The sequence below is a fragment of the Papaver somniferum genome, chromosome 8 (assembly GCF_003573695.1).
Source record: "Papaver somniferum cultivar HN1 chromosome 8, ASM357369v1, whole genome shotgun sequence".
In the NCBI taxonomy this organism is placed as follows: domain Eukaryota; kingdom Viridiplantae; phylum Streptophyta; class Magnoliopsida; order Ranunculales; family Papaveraceae; genus Papaver; species Papaver somniferum.
Genome location: NC_039365.1, coordinates 150,544,480 through 150,560,960, shown reverse-complemented (window position 1 = coordinate 150,560,960; position 16,481 = coordinate 150,544,480). Strand labels below are relative to the sequence as shown.

The 16,481-nt window shown below is 35.2% G+C and overlaps 2 protein-coding genes and 2 long non-coding RNA genes across 7 annotated transcripts; 3 read left to right on the top strand and 1 right to left on the bottom strand.

The window, feature by feature from the left end:
* The first annotated feature begins 534 nt into the window (after positions 1–534).
* On the top strand, positions 535–3,890 carry LOC113303493. 4 transcript variants are annotated; one of them, XR_003337541.1, is made up of 7 exons: positions 535–1,209; positions 1,363–1,474; positions 1,905–1,958; positions 2,152–2,429; positions 2,531–2,785; positions 3,325–3,399; positions 3,580–3,888. It is a non-coding gene; the product is annotated as an uncharacterized LOC113303493 (long non-coding RNA). The 4 variants fall into 4 exon arrangements; XR_003337542.1 differs by having other exon boundaries at positions 537–1,209; positions 1,368–1,474; positions 3,325–3,890; XR_003337540.1 differs by having other exon boundaries at positions 538–1,209; positions 3,347–3,890.
* A 2,507-nt stretch (positions 3,891–6,397) lies between these two features.
* On the top strand, positions 6,398–7,255 carry LOC113306197. Its single transcript, XM_026555163.1, has one exon. It carries the CDS (start codon positions 6,398–6,400, stop codon positions 7,253–7,255), a length of 858 nt encoding a protein of 285 aa, XP_026410948.1.
* Positions 7,256–12,512: 5,257 nt separating this feature from the next.
* LOC113306196 (ATP-dependent DNA helicase PIF1-like) lies at positions 12,513–13,216 on the top strand. The gene is made up of 2 exons (XM_026555162.1): positions 12,513–12,724; positions 12,856–13,216. Exons 1-2 carry the CDS (start codon positions 12,513–12,515, stop codon positions 13,214–13,216), a joined length of 573 nt encoding a protein of 190 aa, XP_026410947.1.
* A 98-nt stretch (positions 13,217–13,314) lies between these two features.
* Positions 13,315–15,600, bottom strand: LOC113306909. Its single transcript, XR_003338891.1, has 3 exons — positions 15,381–15,600; positions 15,143–15,269; positions 13,315–13,817 (listed from the first exon to the last, which is right to left on the bottom strand). It is a non-coding gene; the product is annotated as an uncharacterized LOC113306909 (long non-coding RNA).
* Positions 15,601–16,481: the final 881 nt, after the last annotated feature.

Below are 16,481 nucleotides of genomic sequence, written 5' to 3'. Positions count from 1 at the left end.
TGGATTACAGCATATCTTGGAAGCTTCTCTTCACTTATCTTGATTAAGTCCACTTCTTGATTAAGTCCACGGTAGTTAGATTGGTTTTATCCTCTTTTCCAGTACATGTCTTGATTGCTTGTGTTGCCTCGGACCTTCACTGGACTTTAACCTCGGCTACTTGTGTGTGACAAACTCTAATATTCCAATAACCTGAGTGAGTATTTTTTCTTCTAGACCCTTCCATGTGCAAAAGTCTTTTTCAAATTTCAAGTCTGAAAATGGCTTCTGTACTAAATGTTGGAAAACAAAACTAATGTAATATAAATTAATAAAATTCATCATTTACCAGTTTACATCAAGATTTGAGCACCATTCATTAGTTTTTCCTATTTACAAAGTTCCTGTCATTATGCAAGCAAGAGTTACGGGACAGAACGGCCATGTACTATATGTCCAAACAGAAATGATGACTGATACTCCATAATGATAAACACAAATAAAGAGGGAGGATAGAAATTAGAGGATGAATGTCATAAATATTTTATCTTCCAACTAAATACCAAATATGAAAATACAATGGCATCTCCCTTCTATTTACACAACAAATTTCTGTCGCTGCCACCATAATCACCGTGCCATTATGGCACGGGCAATCCACTATCTATAATATAAAGCAAAATGATTTGTTTGGTGTCTCAAAGAATTTTCGTTCAACGATGAAATGTCGAAACTTCTCCTCAATGATTTTTTTCCTTCCCTCGAGCTGACGTAAATGTTTACAAACGCAGGGGAAAAAACGGCTAAGGAGGTGAAACAATGACGCGATTGCCCCTCCATGTTTTTGAGTTTGCTTTAGTTTCTATCGTAAATTTCACCAAATCCAGGGGCAAATATGCATCTGTATTCTACCTAAACAGAAAACAAAAACGCAGAAGAATAAACTTCTTTCTCGATATCGATTCCTTTCTTCTTCGTCGAAATCGACCAGTTTCATCTTGGATTTCGATTAATGTTTACTAGATTTTGATTAATGTTTACTCAATTTCGATCCTAGAGTACAGAGCTTGGATTTGATAGATTGAATACTCAATCATCCTTACCATGTAACCCTAAATTCGAAATTGTGTGAACTGATTGAACCACCACCACCATTACCAACTTCGTCCTCTGATTTCTACATCGAAATTGGGTGGATTGATTGAACCACCGTCAAAAACTTCGTCAACGGTAAGGGTTTCATCAACTTTAAATCTCTGCTTTTAATTCACAAACCCTATATGCAACCCCTAACACTTAAAGTTAAATTCTGGATATGAGTTGAAGAGTTAATTATGGCTATGGGTTGATTAAACCCATAATTTGATTCGATTCTACTAACAGTGCAGATTTGTCGGGAACTATTACTATATGTTCCATGCATGGGGATACAGCTATGTCATGGCTTCATGGATACATAAGTGTTTTCAATACAATGACAGCTGAAGAAGCAACGGTGAGGAAAATGACTTTAAGTGTTCACCTCTTGCTACTTTTATTAAGCCCATCCTTTCATATGATTTGACCACCTACAGAAAATCTCAATAAGTTTGAGGGCTTACATGTACCACAGTACCAGACAGTTGATATTGGATTAAGACTTAATTCACTATAATATTTTGCAATAAGGTTTAATTACTTTCTGAATGGATTTCTTAATCTCAGCTTGCAAATTAAAGGGAAAGGGGCTTTTTCCTGTATGTTAATTTTATTGTTGTTATATCCATTTTCTTCTAAGAAGCAGTAGAGAATTTTGAATTTTAATACTAAGTTTTCGAATTTCAGACATGGGACTCATGCATTGATCTTATTCCATTTTCATTTTTGCTTTGGGTTCTTGAAGGAGCTATGTGTTTCTACAAAACTAACTAACGTTTGACTTTCAGGTGTTGAACCTAGAGTGTATGGGAATGGAGTATACTCAAGGTTGAGGAGTTCAGGTGAGGGTTACATTACTTTCTGACTGAATTTCTCTATTTCAGCTTGCAAATTAATGGGTAATGCGCATTTTGTTGTATGTAAATTTTATTGTTGTTATATTCATTGAATTTATTCCATTGTTTTAGAATTCGATTGTTGTTCTATCCATGTTTTGTTGATGGAATAGCTCCTGTTTGTCTAAATGTCTAACAGAATACCAACAATGTTTTAACATCTTCTATTACTATTGTGGATGGATTCATCGAGTTCTTATCCACGACAAAGTCCGAGACTTAATGATCTAGCTCGAGTTCGAGAGATAACGGAGAATGATACTGAAAAAGAAAGGCGGCTGCGCTGTGCTCAATATACGGCAAAACTAGATTCAACTACGGAAGGCGACCTACAGGAGCACAATGAACGACGCCGTGCAGCTTATCGTGCAAGAATTAGTGCAGCAAATCGCCAACCAGATGACCCTGAAGCCAGTTGTAAGCTTACTGAATTCAATGACATCTTTAGTAAATCCTCAGCGCATAAGTAAGGACCTGAGAACAGAAGCTTATACATAGATTTTTTTTTACATATGCAGCAAATAGACAAGTTTCAGTATCAGCTGGGGAGCATAACGCAAAACCAAGTTTCATTCTTCGGCGAAGTCCGAGAATTCAATTGCTACAGAGAGCACTTTAGTTAGACAAACGCCGTATTGCAATGAAAGAAATACGAAGCGCAATGAGTGAAAGTGATAAACAACGGATCCTTGAACAGCGGCGTAGAGCTTAAATGCGAAGAACAATAAAGGGTGATGCAACTAATAATGAGCACAGAGCGGGACCAAGTAGTGGTAAGTCTTTTGATATAAAAGTATAATTACAATAATGGATTAGTTGAGACTTGAGACAGTACTTAACTTCATTCTGCTTTATGATAATGGAATTAGTTGAGATATATATCATACAATTATGCTTGAACCATGGATTCTGTTTTCATGTTTCTCTGTAGATGTGTCAGATATGTGGCATTAGTGACTAAAATATTGCAACCTGTTAGACATTGCACTGTTGTAATATGTTATCATTTGGTTAGAATATAACTTAAACAAACTTACCGATATCTGTTGTAAGGCATGTGTCGTTCAATCATTATCCTTGAGTACTCTAGCTGTAACAGGGCTAGAGCGCAATGACGTTCCTGTTATCAACCTCCATGTTAGTTTATTGTTCCTCGCATCCATGATATAAAAGTAATTGCAATAATGTTATAATTGGTAGAGCATTTACTATGGCTTCTTATACATTTGGATTTTTCTTTTTTATTTATTCGCATTATGCTCTATTTCTTGGGTTCGGAGAGGAGACTAAAATTACTACTTTGTATTATCAGATTTTTCTTTTGCTTATTTCAGCTGGAAGCCTGTAGCTTCCTTTGATAGATGAAGTGCAGGAGCTTAAGTCAAAGGTCAGTTCTTTTTATATAGCAAATTGTGATTTTCCTTGATAGAATCCTTGACTTCCATGCATTTTCTGCGCCTAGCAAGTATATTCTTCAAAAAAAGATAAATTTTATTGTATGGATACTTCTTTATAGTGTTTGATCAACGCCCTTATATCACTGCTGACTAAAATTTTCTTTAATGAGACCTTGGGTACTGAGTCTGAAGTAGGAGTAAGTACACGAACAACTTCTGAGCTGAAATGTTGGCAGCTGACAGCTGAGACGGTCTTTAACGTTGAAGTTCAAGTTCAATTGCCGTCACCACTCAATTGCTATTAACCAGTCGTGCAAAATTGTTGGACTTGGTTACCTGAGTGAGTATTTTTTCTTCTAGACCCTTCCATGTGCAAAAGTCTTTTTCAATTTTCAAGTCTGAAAATGGCTTCTGTACTAAATGTTGGAAAACAAAACTAATGTAATATAAATTAATAAAATTCATCATTTACCAGTTTACATCAAGATTTGAGCACCAATTCGTTAGTTTTTTCCTATTTACAAAGTTCCTGCCATTATGCAAGCAAGAGTTACAGGACAGAACGGCCATGTACATATATGTCCAAACAGAAATGATGATTGATACTCGATAATGATAAACACAAATAAAGAGGGAGGAGGATAGAAATTAGAGGATGGATGTCATAAATCTTTTATCTTCCAACTAAATACCAAATATGAAAATTCAATGGCATCTCCCTTCTATTGACACAACAAATTTCTGTCGCTGCCACCATAATCCCCGTGCCATTATGGCACGGGCAATCCACTAGTCTAATATATAAAGCAAAACGATTTGTTTGGTGTCCCTAAGAATTTTCGTTACTTTTTCACTGGACGGGATTTCCCCTCCGTGTTTTTGAAGTCTAGACTACGCCTTCGCCAGATTTTGGTGAATTCCACCAAAACGAGGGGTAGGTACATATTCCTGAACCACCATTTCTAAAATCAAATCCAACCCAGTTTTCCTCTTCTACTGTCACCACCACCGCCACCTAATTTCATCTTCCGACTGTCACCAACACCACCACTCTCCTCCACCTCCTTTCAATTTCATCTTCCGACTGTCACCACCACCAGCAACACCAATAAAGAAAATTGTAACATTCCAACGATGATTCCAATTCGCATACACAGACATCAACTAATAATTCCAATCGGATAAAAAATTGGATCTGATGCTTAAATGAAATAACAAATTACATGATAAATTCACCCACCATTAACCTAAACGTTCAAATAATCAATCACATCTAGCATCTAGGCAAAACTACAAACCCATAACTCAGAAACTAATTATTCTCTAATATATCTCAAAAAAAGATCCACAAAGCTGAGCTGATCTTCATCGACATGAACACCGGTTTTGATGATATGAAGTAGTTGTTGTCAGATCTTCACTTCAGTTGCTGCTGTAAAGATGTTGTTAGTAGAATACATGCATAAGAAGAGGAAGAGAGATCCAGAGAAACAGGCGTAGAAGGGCTGAAAAGTGCTGTTAGTGATGGAGGACCGATGAGGAGAGAGTTGGAATACGGCGGAGAAAATTAGTTTATGGTTCTTTTTTTCGTTTTAGTTTACCACATACCATAAATACCCTTGGAGTCTTGGACACATGTAAGCCATGTGTTGATTTTTTCGGTGTATGGATGCATAAAATCGTTATATATAAGCGCATTATTTTTTTTATTTTTGTTTATTTATTTATTTTTGGTAAAAATAGAAAATTTCATATAGATTTTGTCTTAGTTTTTGAGAAATGTCATTTTCATGCGCGTAGCGACATGCCCGCATTGCATCTGTGCTACGTAGCAAGGTAGACTTTTTTTTTTTTTTTTTGCGTAGTACATATCTCATCTTCTTATTAAACCGATTCTAATTATTCACACCTCGGCTTCGCCATCACTAGCATCTCCTCCTCAATCATAATTGTTCCAAAAGACAAAATTAATACTTTTGCAACTGCATGAGGGTGCCATTATGGCACGGATCATTCGGTAGAAGTCAGTCATGTTATAGGTTTGGTTTTGGGATTTTACCATGTTAATCGTAATGTCTATCCATGGCTAATTGGGTGTCGATTTGACATTCAATCTGTGTTGTTATAGTGTTAACTACATAACTTGGAGCTGGCGCGATTGTTTTCCTTCTTCGTGAGTGCATAAATTATATTGTTGTATGATCATAGACTAATGAAAAAAATGGGCCGGATGAACAACAAATAGAATACAAATATCACTTGCTTCGGTAACAGTTACTCTCTCTGTTTTTATTAAAAATATTTTTTTCATTTTCTCATTTTAACTTAAAAATAGGTCAAATTGAAAAACTAAAACGGAAAATGGGTTATTTGTCCAAATATTTTTAAATCACGGTTCAAATGGACGAGTAAAAAATAGTTTGGATGAAATGGCCAAAAAGAAAATAGCAAGGATGAAATTGGATTCTACCTAGCTTAAATTTAAAAAATAGTAAGGATGAAACTGGATACATCCTGTGTAAATTAAAAATAAGAAAAAATATTTGAAAATGGGCACGATGAAACTGGTTACATCCTGCCTATTTTTACATTTTTGTCCATTTAAACAGTATCAAAATCTAACTGTCCATTTCACCCAGGAATTGTTGATTTTGGTCTTTTTAACCAATTTTGTGAAAATAAAAGTACTTTTTCTCCAAAAACGGAGGGAATATATTTTATTCACCATTTGTTATAAATTTGGTACGTAGCCTTGGTGAAAATATTCGATACAAGTTGGTGAATATAATCCTTCCCTATTAAAATAAAATTGGTAAATATTGACTTGACCGGCAAAGACATTGGCAATAACACCATCACCCCTTCGTTCCTGTGCCATTATGGCACGGGCAATCCACTAGTCTGAATAGAAATGGAATGTTAAAAATTGCTAATAAAATTTTTTGTTTCTTGCTAAGGTACAACCATCATCCAGATATATTCCTCACCATGACAGCAAATCCGTGCTGGGAAGAAATTACAAGTGCTCTGTTAGAAAACCAACAACCACACAATAGGCTTGATTTGGTGGCTAGGGTGTTTGAGCTCAAACGTGAGGCGCTGATAAAAGAAATAGAAGATAAGAAAGTATTTGGAAGGGTGGTTGGATATGTTTACACAATAGAGTTTCAAAAGAGGGGTTTGCCGCATATGCACATGTTGATTTTTCTGGACAAGGCAGATAAAATACACACCCCGGGGCAAGGGGATAAGATGGTGTGTGCCGAATTCCCAGATGAAAAAAAGGATCCAGAACTTTTTCAAACTATACAGAGATGCATGGTTCATGGACCGTGTGGTGCTAGGAAACCAAGTGCAAGTTGCATGGATGGCGGCAGGTGCACCAAAAACTATCCGAAACAATATGCAGAGTCAACTTCAATTAGTGAGGATGGGTATCTAGTGTATCGCCGACGCGATGATGGCTGGGTTTTCCATTATCGCAACCAGTCATACACTAATATGGATGTGGTTCCTTATAATCCACATCTTAGCAGGATGTTTGACTGTCATATCAATATCGAGGTCTGCTCCAGCGTCCTTGTCGTGAAGTATATACACAAGTATATTTCCAAGGGATATGACTTGATGATTATGGTTGTTGGTGGTGGCCCCAACGAGATTCTTCAATATCTGAATGCAAGGTATATTGGAGCACCCGAGGCAGCTTGGAGATTACTTGGAAGCCGTCCACACAAAGAGAAACCCAAAGTACAGTGGCTAGCGGTATATCTTCCGGGCAAGCAACAAGTTATTTACGATCCAGATGATCCAGTCGAAGTAATTAGGACAAGGCAGAAAATGTAGTAACCACTCTGATGGGGTATTTTGACTACAACATGTTAGTTTCAAATTTGTATTTCTAATGCATATTTTCATGACTAATGTCTTTCTGCCTTTGGTATATGGTTGGTGGTTAGATGTTTGTACCATTACAGTGCTCGGGAAGACAATTCCTAATTGGGTGAATTTCTTTTCGAAATTTCCTTTATTAAGCTCTTCAATGCATTGGGATGTAGGAATCATGTACATGTGCCAGATAAACATATTTATTAGCCCAACCACGATTTTTTTGAGGCTTCACCTCGAACCATGTTCGAAGGGTATTATTCTTTATCCCATTTCATGAGATCAACATTTTATTGTGTAATCACCAAATTTTTGTATAGTTATGTTTTTTGATGATAAATTACCTTTAGTAAATTGTCCAGGCTTTGCATATAGGAGTTTTATACTTTCTTCATCATTAAGCAGATCCATTTGACATAATTTTATGAATTTATTTTCACGTCTTATGTATGTCTTATGTCTTTCTGCCTCATTTTTTGCGTCATGTTTTCTCTGTTGCCTCTATCTTGCATCATATTAGCTCTGTTCAGTTTCTCTTCTTTCACAACTTTAGTTTCTGAAAAATACAGGTTAAATCCAGAAGACGAGGCATATATCTACCAAGACTTCTCTCAGAAGTTCGTATGGTCAGGTAAGATATGGTCTTCAGTTTACATATCCATTTCCTTCTTCAGTTACATTGCTATCAGTTACTGAAATGATGAACGATTATAGTCTGATTGTGGTAATTTTTAATGAAATGATCATCATTACATGTGCTTATTTGCATGTTTTTGAGTATCCACTTGAATTATATTTCTGAAAATAAACATGTTCTGAGCATCATGTCATTCTTTCAGATAAGAAGTGGTCTCCTTGACATAAAGGCTTTGCAATTGGGAGAATGTATTTTGTCACCCCAAACAGTGGCGAACTGTATTACCTGAGGTTGTTTCTTACGGTAGTAGCTGGGGCAAGGTCCTTCAAACACCTGAGAACTACGATGAAGAGTGGTGCTCAAGAGGTCCACCGAACTTTCAAGTCTGCATGTATTGCACTAAATTTGTTGGAAGATGACGGAGAATGTGATAAATGCTTGAAAGAATCCGTCGTAATCAAAATTGGGTATCAACTGCGTCAACTGTTTGGTATAATACTAACCAAGTGCAGTCCTACATGGACAGAAGTTATATGGGAGAGGTATGGGAAAGATATATTTGATGATTTACCATTTAGGATCAAAAGACAGTACGGAATTGAAAATCCAACGGAGGAGCAGGTTCTTGATTACGGTCTTTACCTCATGGAGAAAATAGTTCAGGAGGAAGGGAAGGAAATAAAGGATCTTGGAATGCCCCAACATACCGGTGACTGGAGCCGAATTGTTGGAAATAGATTACTATGGGAGCAAAGAGAACTGCAGTTTGAGATTCAAGAATCAGTGGTGGATTCTAATGTGGATAAATTCAATACAGAACAAAGAAATGCGTTTGAGACAATTACAGATTCCGTAGTGAATAATCTTGGTAGAACGTTCTTCTTAAATGGTAGTGCTGGGACGGGGAAGAATTTTGTGTACACCACATTGGCAGCAACACGTAGAAACAAGGGTGACGTTGTTTTAACAGTATCTTCTTGCGGCGTCTCTGCATTGCTTCTAACTGGTGGAAGGAAAACACAGTCTACCTTTAAGATACCTTTCGAGCCACAATTTGATTCCAAGTGTAACGTCAATTTGATTCAATCGAGGCGGAATTGTTTCGAGCTACCAAGTTGATCATATAGGATGAGGTGGCAATGCAACACCGATTTTGTATTGAAGCGGTAGATCGTACTCTAAGAGATGTGAGATCAAGTGACCAACCATTCGGAGGGATCACTGTCATGCTTGGAGGAGACTTTAAGCAAACTTTGCCAGTGGTACAAAAGGGTCGTAGAGAACAAATCATAGACGCCTCGATTAGAAGCTCTGTTTTGTGGAGAAGCGTGAATGTGCTTAAGCTAACACAGAACATGAGGCTTGAGAGTCAAGATCCTGACAGCATTGCATTCGCTGGGTACTTACTCCAGGTACGTTTTCTATACATGAAATTCTTCTCTTGCCATTATCTATTGTTATTCTGAATTTTATACTTATGAAACGCAGTGCAATGTTTCTGTGTTTGTGTAGTTTGTGTATAGGTATGTTTATCAAGAAGTACAATATTATAATCAGTTATACTTTTTTGTAGATTGCTTCTTCCTCATAGAAGTAATATTTTCAGCGTATAGTCTAAGAGAGTGGGAAATTGCCAACTCTTTTTTGTGGGCTGTCTACGCTGCTGGTGTTGTTGACACATATAATATCTCTATAGTCATCATTGGTAGGTAACTATAGTGGTTTCAGACACAGAAGATAGGATATTACCGACTAAAATGTCCCCAAAAGAAAACCCAAGGAATCTTAACTATAAAATTAGGCTACAAACTGTTTCTCAGGAGCAAGCAAGTCATCTATTAAAGTAAATCAAAATTCTTGGACCAGTCAATATTTGGCAGTGTTGTCTCTGACCAGTTAGGTTCTATCCAACTGCACCTTACATTGTCTTTCGAGTTACAGTAATCTCTACCATAATATTCACCCTCAAGATAAGTCTGTTTATGGGCATTTGCATACTTAGCCACCACATCTGCCACACTAGATATTAACTCCGTCGATATACTTATGTCATTTTGCAGGTGGGGGGAAATCCAGAGCCAAAAGTTAACTTGCCATCTGCTATTTCAAAATCTGCCAATCTACATGAGTTGATTTCAAAGATATATCCAGGAATTGAAGAAATGAGCAAACCCACTGCAGAATATGTAATATCCATCCCAAATTCAAGGGTATTTTTGTCTTTTACTAAAAGGGTATTTTTGTAATTTACTTAAGAGAGTATTTTGGTATTTTTAAATTATGGTTCACGTGACATGTCAAATTTATATCTTACTTGTTAAATCTAAAATTGACACTTGTCCACACAGTATTGGTTTTTTTAAGAGTATTATAATTATTTTTTTTGTTATTTTTTTTTTAAATTTAATGGCCTTCTTGTTTTAGACTTTTAGTGGAATGGAAATTAGGTGTGGTTAGACTCACACGATCAGTGGACCGAACAAAGGAATTTGAGCTTCTCTTTTTATTTTATTTTTACTTCTTGCCATGTGTCATTATTTAATAAGGCACGCATGACATTCCTTGCGGTAAATCTTGTTTACATTTCGTTGGTGAAAATTCATGTGTGCGGGTAAACAGTGGATTTTGGTTGACTTAGAAAACTCTGACCGAGTTGTTCGTATTAGCTTAAAAATGTATATTTAATGCTAGGTGTCGCTACATCATTAGTTAAGAATTATTAGGGTTTAATGAATTTTGGCTATATATATCAAACAAGAGGAGGTCCGGCAGTCGTGGAAGTTTTAGAAAAAAAAAGTTTAAGCCTCCTTTCAATGCCTAGGTTTCCATATTCGTAGAAGAAAAAGAAAACGAAACAGATTTGGCTACTTTAAAATTATTTTTATTATATCATACAAATCATCAAGGATAGTTGGGAGATTTTTTTAGCACCAGCTGGTTTGGAGATTTCAGAATTCGTGCTAATATTACTAGCGTTTGAGGTAGGCGCAACACAATAAAAAACCTTCTTTTATTTAAGTTTCTTTTAATTAATTTTATTTTGAAAGTTTTGATTCATATATGAATGATAATCGATGTTGTGAGTATGATTATGTATGTTGGGCTGCGGTCCATAGATTGTGATTCTTAAAAACAACTATGATGGGATACGAGATATCCTTGGGAACGGTTTTGTTCCCTAAACCCACGTGGGGCTCCCTAGGGCGAGCGGATTTGATATGATTGATTTGATTGTTCTTATGGATGTGGTGTTTCCATGTATTTGTGATGCTATTAAGCATGCTAGTTGTTTTAAAAAGAATTGAAAATGTTTGATAAAATGTTTTGTTGCTTCTTTTTCTACTGGGTGTCACAACTCACGTCGTTTAATGACAAAAAAATTCCAAATTTTATGGCACCACAAGGAGTTAATGGCGGAAAAGCGTAGAGATCGGTTTTGGTGCTATTATTAGTAGTTTGCATAGGATTTATGATTGGGATTGTAATAAAATATCATCAACTCTTTTAGATGATTTAATTAGTTAGTTATTGGTTATTAAAGCTTTAAATATTATTGTATTAATGTATAACCAAAGAAAACAATGCTTTGCTTAGACTACTCTATTTGATTGAATAATGGAAATTTCTGGATCATGTGAGTTTGACTGTCTATCATAATTATTATATAATACGTTTTTGTCTCATTTTTTTATTTTACATGTAAAAATCTCTCAATATGTACATATAAAAATTTCATAATTTTCTGAGTTCCAGAAGTATTTTTAAATCAATTGTTTTCACTGTACAAGGATCAGACGTTTTCTGTCAGATTCAATTTTACTGAAGTTGTCTATTTTTTTTAAATATTCTATGTCATGTTTTAGCCTTTAGAGTCTACTGAAAACTCAAAGATGGTTCTTTTATCTTTTCATAATGATCAACCAAAGAAAATTTGAAGTTGTGAGTGAATTGATATGATTTTTTCTAAAAAGAATCGTCACTGTTGTACGTTTCTGCAGTACTAGTCAACTACTCGTTTGACTATGGTCAAAAGGTATTTAAGATAAACTAAAAATCCTAGAAATTTTATTACTGGAAAGGAGATAAGTTACAATTCAGAATATATAATTATAATAATTTATGGATTCGTATTGGACTCAGTAAAAATTATTTGAGTGACCTGGCGTCAGTTTCTGTTTTATGAATCTTTCTTAAAAACGTAATTATTTTGGATTTAATCTGGAATTTTTAACGGTGAAATTAATTTTTCTGATAAAGTATATTTCTTTAGGGTTCATGTAAATTAAAAATCACGTCAAATTAACGGTTAGATGTTCCGAAAAGAATTTTTATGTATCCGCTGCAACAGAATTTCTGAATTAAACATAAATAAAGATTAAACAAAGAATTAGTCGTTTGGACTTGGGCCAAGTATGGAAGTCAGGGCCTGATATTTAAGGTAGCATTTTGGATTTTGGGTTTTGGATTTGGGTTGAAATCCAGGCCCGAAAATCGGGGTGTTACAGAATATATGACCGAGAGAACAATAATGTCTCCTAGGAACGACGAGGTTTCAGAAATAAATAAAATTTGTTGGAGATGTACAATGGTGAATCTCACACGTTTCTTGCAACAGATAAACAAGAGCAGGTTAACGGTGAATCATCAACAGGTACAACCTATACGAGTGAAACATTAAACCAACAAAATCCATCAGGATTACCGGCATTCAAATTAGATCTTAAAGTTGGTTATCCAATTATGTTGTTGCGTAATCTAGCTCCTATAAGTGGACTATGCAATGGTACTAGGTATGTGCTTTATCCAGATTATCACATGTCATATGATTCACCTCATCCATTATCATCGTGTTGCTTATATTTAGATCCCTATACTTACATCGAGGATTGTTTAATAGTGGCATGATTTGTTGTGTTATCAGGTTGAGGGTAGAGATCTGCGAGCAACATGTTATTATGGCAACAATTTTAACAGGAGATAAAGCTGGGGAAGTGGTTTTTATTCCACGCATATCACTAACACCATCATCATCGCATGTTCTCATTCGAATGACTAGGAGACAATTCTCAATCAGGTTGGCTTATGCGATGACCATAAATAAATCTCAGGGTCAGTCGCTGAAATACGTGGGGGTAGACTTGAGGAGCCCCGTATTCAGCCATGGAGAACTCTGTGTTGCACTGTCCAGATGCATAAGTGCCGGTAGGATCCATGTGTTACTCCCAAAGCACAATACTAGACACGAAACAACAAATGTTGTGTATCCAGAAGTGCTATCATAAATTTGTTTTCAAAATTTGATTCTATTGCTCTTATTAACGGTGTCTATTCTTGGCTAATTGTAATGTTGAATGCAACACTTAGAGCTGACAGGACAAAATAATCTTCGTCAACGCGTACATTACATTGGCGCATAATTTTATAGATTAACTAAAAAAAGAAAATTACATACAGCTCGAGTAAAATTATAGTTTTAAAAATAAACTGTGCTTCAAATAGATCGCCAACACCCCTTCCGTCCCCGTGCCATTATGGCACGGGCAATCCACTATATAAAAATAAACCAGAATGTATGTCATTAAATACATAACAAGTCCAGACCAAAAGGCATAAAAAAAACATCAAACTAGTATGAAACCTCAAAAATATGCAAAAAAAATGTCGTAGTGAAACAACTTCAACACGTCAAGCCCTTTCGTGCTGCAGTTGTGAATGAAACTTGACATCCCATCTACAGTGTAACCAAACAACATGAGGTCTTCAGGAACAAAAGGCCAATTTTTTTTGGCCACAATTATCATCACGCTGATTATAATTGTTTCCGAAACAAGATGCGAGACGCTCATATTGCAAAATCTAAACTCTGCAACAACCATGTTTGACCTGCAACAACCATAATAGATTAAGAACTCACAAAAAAAACAAAGTTTTGTTCAGAATTTAGGGTCAACAACCAAAAAATTGTCCTTAAACATCATAATAAGCAAAAAAATTATCGGGTTTTGCTTGATGCTAATTGTTGATGTAACTTATGAATTCTCCGAACATGTATTCAGCTGTTCAAGTAGCACGATTGATATTATTATGCATCTACCAGTGCAATATATCAGAATCAGTTGTTGCTTGTCTCTTTGGACGCACTAGAGTATAATACAACCCCCTTGCAAGATAAAAACAAAAGATGAAAGAAATACCTGAGATCTTACGGGCATAAATCACTCAACAAGCTAAAATTGTTTAATAAGTTGGAAAATTGATGTATCAGTTCATGTCACTGAATTGTCTCATAATAAATGGAAAACGTAATTATGATGGGATGTGATTATTGGATCTAGTATCATCCGGTAGGTACTGGTCTTATGATGCGTCTAAAAGAAAGGAAACATATGGGTCCTTGGCCTTATCGGAATCGTTTGTTCATTGTATCCAAATATTTCAAGATAAGATAATGTAAGCAAGATAATCTGAAAATTATCCCAATTTTTTGTGTGAACAATGAAAGTTGATCCAAGATAACCTGTATCAACAACAAAAGTTGATTCCATAATCTGGGATCCAGAAACATGTGGTGCCAAGATTTTGCTATCAACAACCAAATTTAACAGCATAAATTTTCACTACATACCTAAAACAATCAAAAAAAAAAAACACTAAACTAATTAAAAGTATTAATATGTTACTTTCGGTCGGACTAGTATGAAATCGGTGCCAATGTTAGCTACTACCTGATACTCCATGATTATACATGCTCTATGCTAAATATTCAATGCAAACCATAAGATAAAACAACCTAAACTAACCAGAGCTACAAAATCAGCTACGTCACACCTCACTCGGGGGGCTGCGCCCCCTCGTGAAATATATATTCAATGTAGAATGTGAAAAAACTAAAATAACAACTACATCATGATTACCTACATTCTACTAGATATGTGTACATTTCATAATGATTACCTGCATTCTACATTGAGTTTACTCTGATTAGGATTACCCCGGCTTCTACCAGATATGTCAAAACTCAGTATTCTTCCACAATTCATCAAGGAATAAACACAATTCATGAAAAAATTAAACTGATTCATCGAACCTGAATTGAAGCTAAATTTCTGAATTATAAACCTAAATTTGATTCATGAGTTGATCTAAATAAAACACATTAAAAATAGAAATTCAAAATCAAAAATGGGAAAATAAAAATTAAATATTACCTGTTTAAGAGATGAATCACGATCTCGAGTTCAAATAATTCGTAATTCGACCAATCAATCGTATAGAATCATCATTAATTCACGATCTCTGCAACCAAATATTATGTTGAACACAAATTCACGATCTCTGCAAACAAAATCAAACTGAAAATCATTCTGAAGATAAAAAAATATATGAATCGAACATGCAAAATCACAGATAAATATCTACGAATCTTCAATTAGGAATCAACATTACCAATTTGTTGAATAAAAGTCAGATCTCGTCAATTCTGTTGCTTAACTCCGATAAAGAAACACAGCGAAATCTCGTTCAAATCTGTTATAAAGAAGAAGAAGAAGAAGAAGAGATCTATAAACCTTGTTTATCAATTGATTTCAAATCTGAAAAAATTTCCAGATTTTTTTTCCTCTAAAACTCACTCTCTCTCGAAAACTCCCTTCAGACTTTTTTTCTCTGAAACTCTCTCTCTCTCTCGATCTCTTTCTGTTTCTTTCGGTTTGAGAAAAATAAAAATATAAGCACGGGTAAATTTGTAATGTACCAAAATCCATAATGGACCTTTGATGGGCTTTAAATTGAGAGAGATATATTTATTGTACGATAAGGATTCTCTGAACCTACCACGAGTGCTACCAAAGGGTTTTGAAAATATGGCTCAGGTAAAAAAATTTGAGATTTTTTCTTATTTGAATTCTGAGAGAAACAACCCTAATTTGGGTAACTTGTTCTTCTTTTGATGGTAGGGGTTGGTGTCCCAACAATAAGGTAATCCAATTGATTCTATATGGTAACCCTAGTTTCCCTTACGTTCACTGTGATTTTGTATTCTGAATATAACACATCGTCTAGTTTCTTGAATTCGTTGAATGAAAATCTAATTAACGCATTCGTTAACATTAATGTAAACTATTTTTTTTCCCATTTTTTCTCTATCTAGATCGATTTATGTTTTGCAGAGGAACTATATATGTATATATATACACACACCCGATGATAGTTTTACTTTCCTATTTCTGTCCTTATATTTTCATGAAATTATAACTTTGATAATACTATTACTACTCAGTGCACTTATGGGAATATTATCATGAAATTATAACTTTTAGTGCATCAGTCAACAACTTTCGCACTTGTATTATTTTCCATTATTTCATCTGAATTTTGATATCTTATGGCTCACATTCACATTTTTAGGAATAAATTTCTTTTACATTGTACTGATAGTAACCCTCTTTTGGAAAGATGTCACTTGCTTGCTATGATCCCCCATTTTTAATGATTTGTCCAGACACATGCTACAATGAAGGACCTTCTCGAGTACCACACTCGGGCTTT

Bases quoted from the DNA above. Each gene is read 5' to 3' on its own strand.
- LOC113306197 (XM_026555163.1), top strand. From the start codon at position 6,398: ATGACAGCAAATCCGTGCTGGGAAGAAATTACAAGTGCTCTGTTAGAA.
- LOC113306196 (XM_026555162.1), top strand. From the start codon at position 12,513: ATGTACAATGGTGAATCTCACACGTTTCTTGCAACAGATAAACAAGAG. The intron at 12,725-12,855 runs GTATGTGCTTTA...TTGTGTTATCAG, and splicing joins GGACTATGCAATGGTACTAG to GTTGAGGGTAGAGATCTGCG.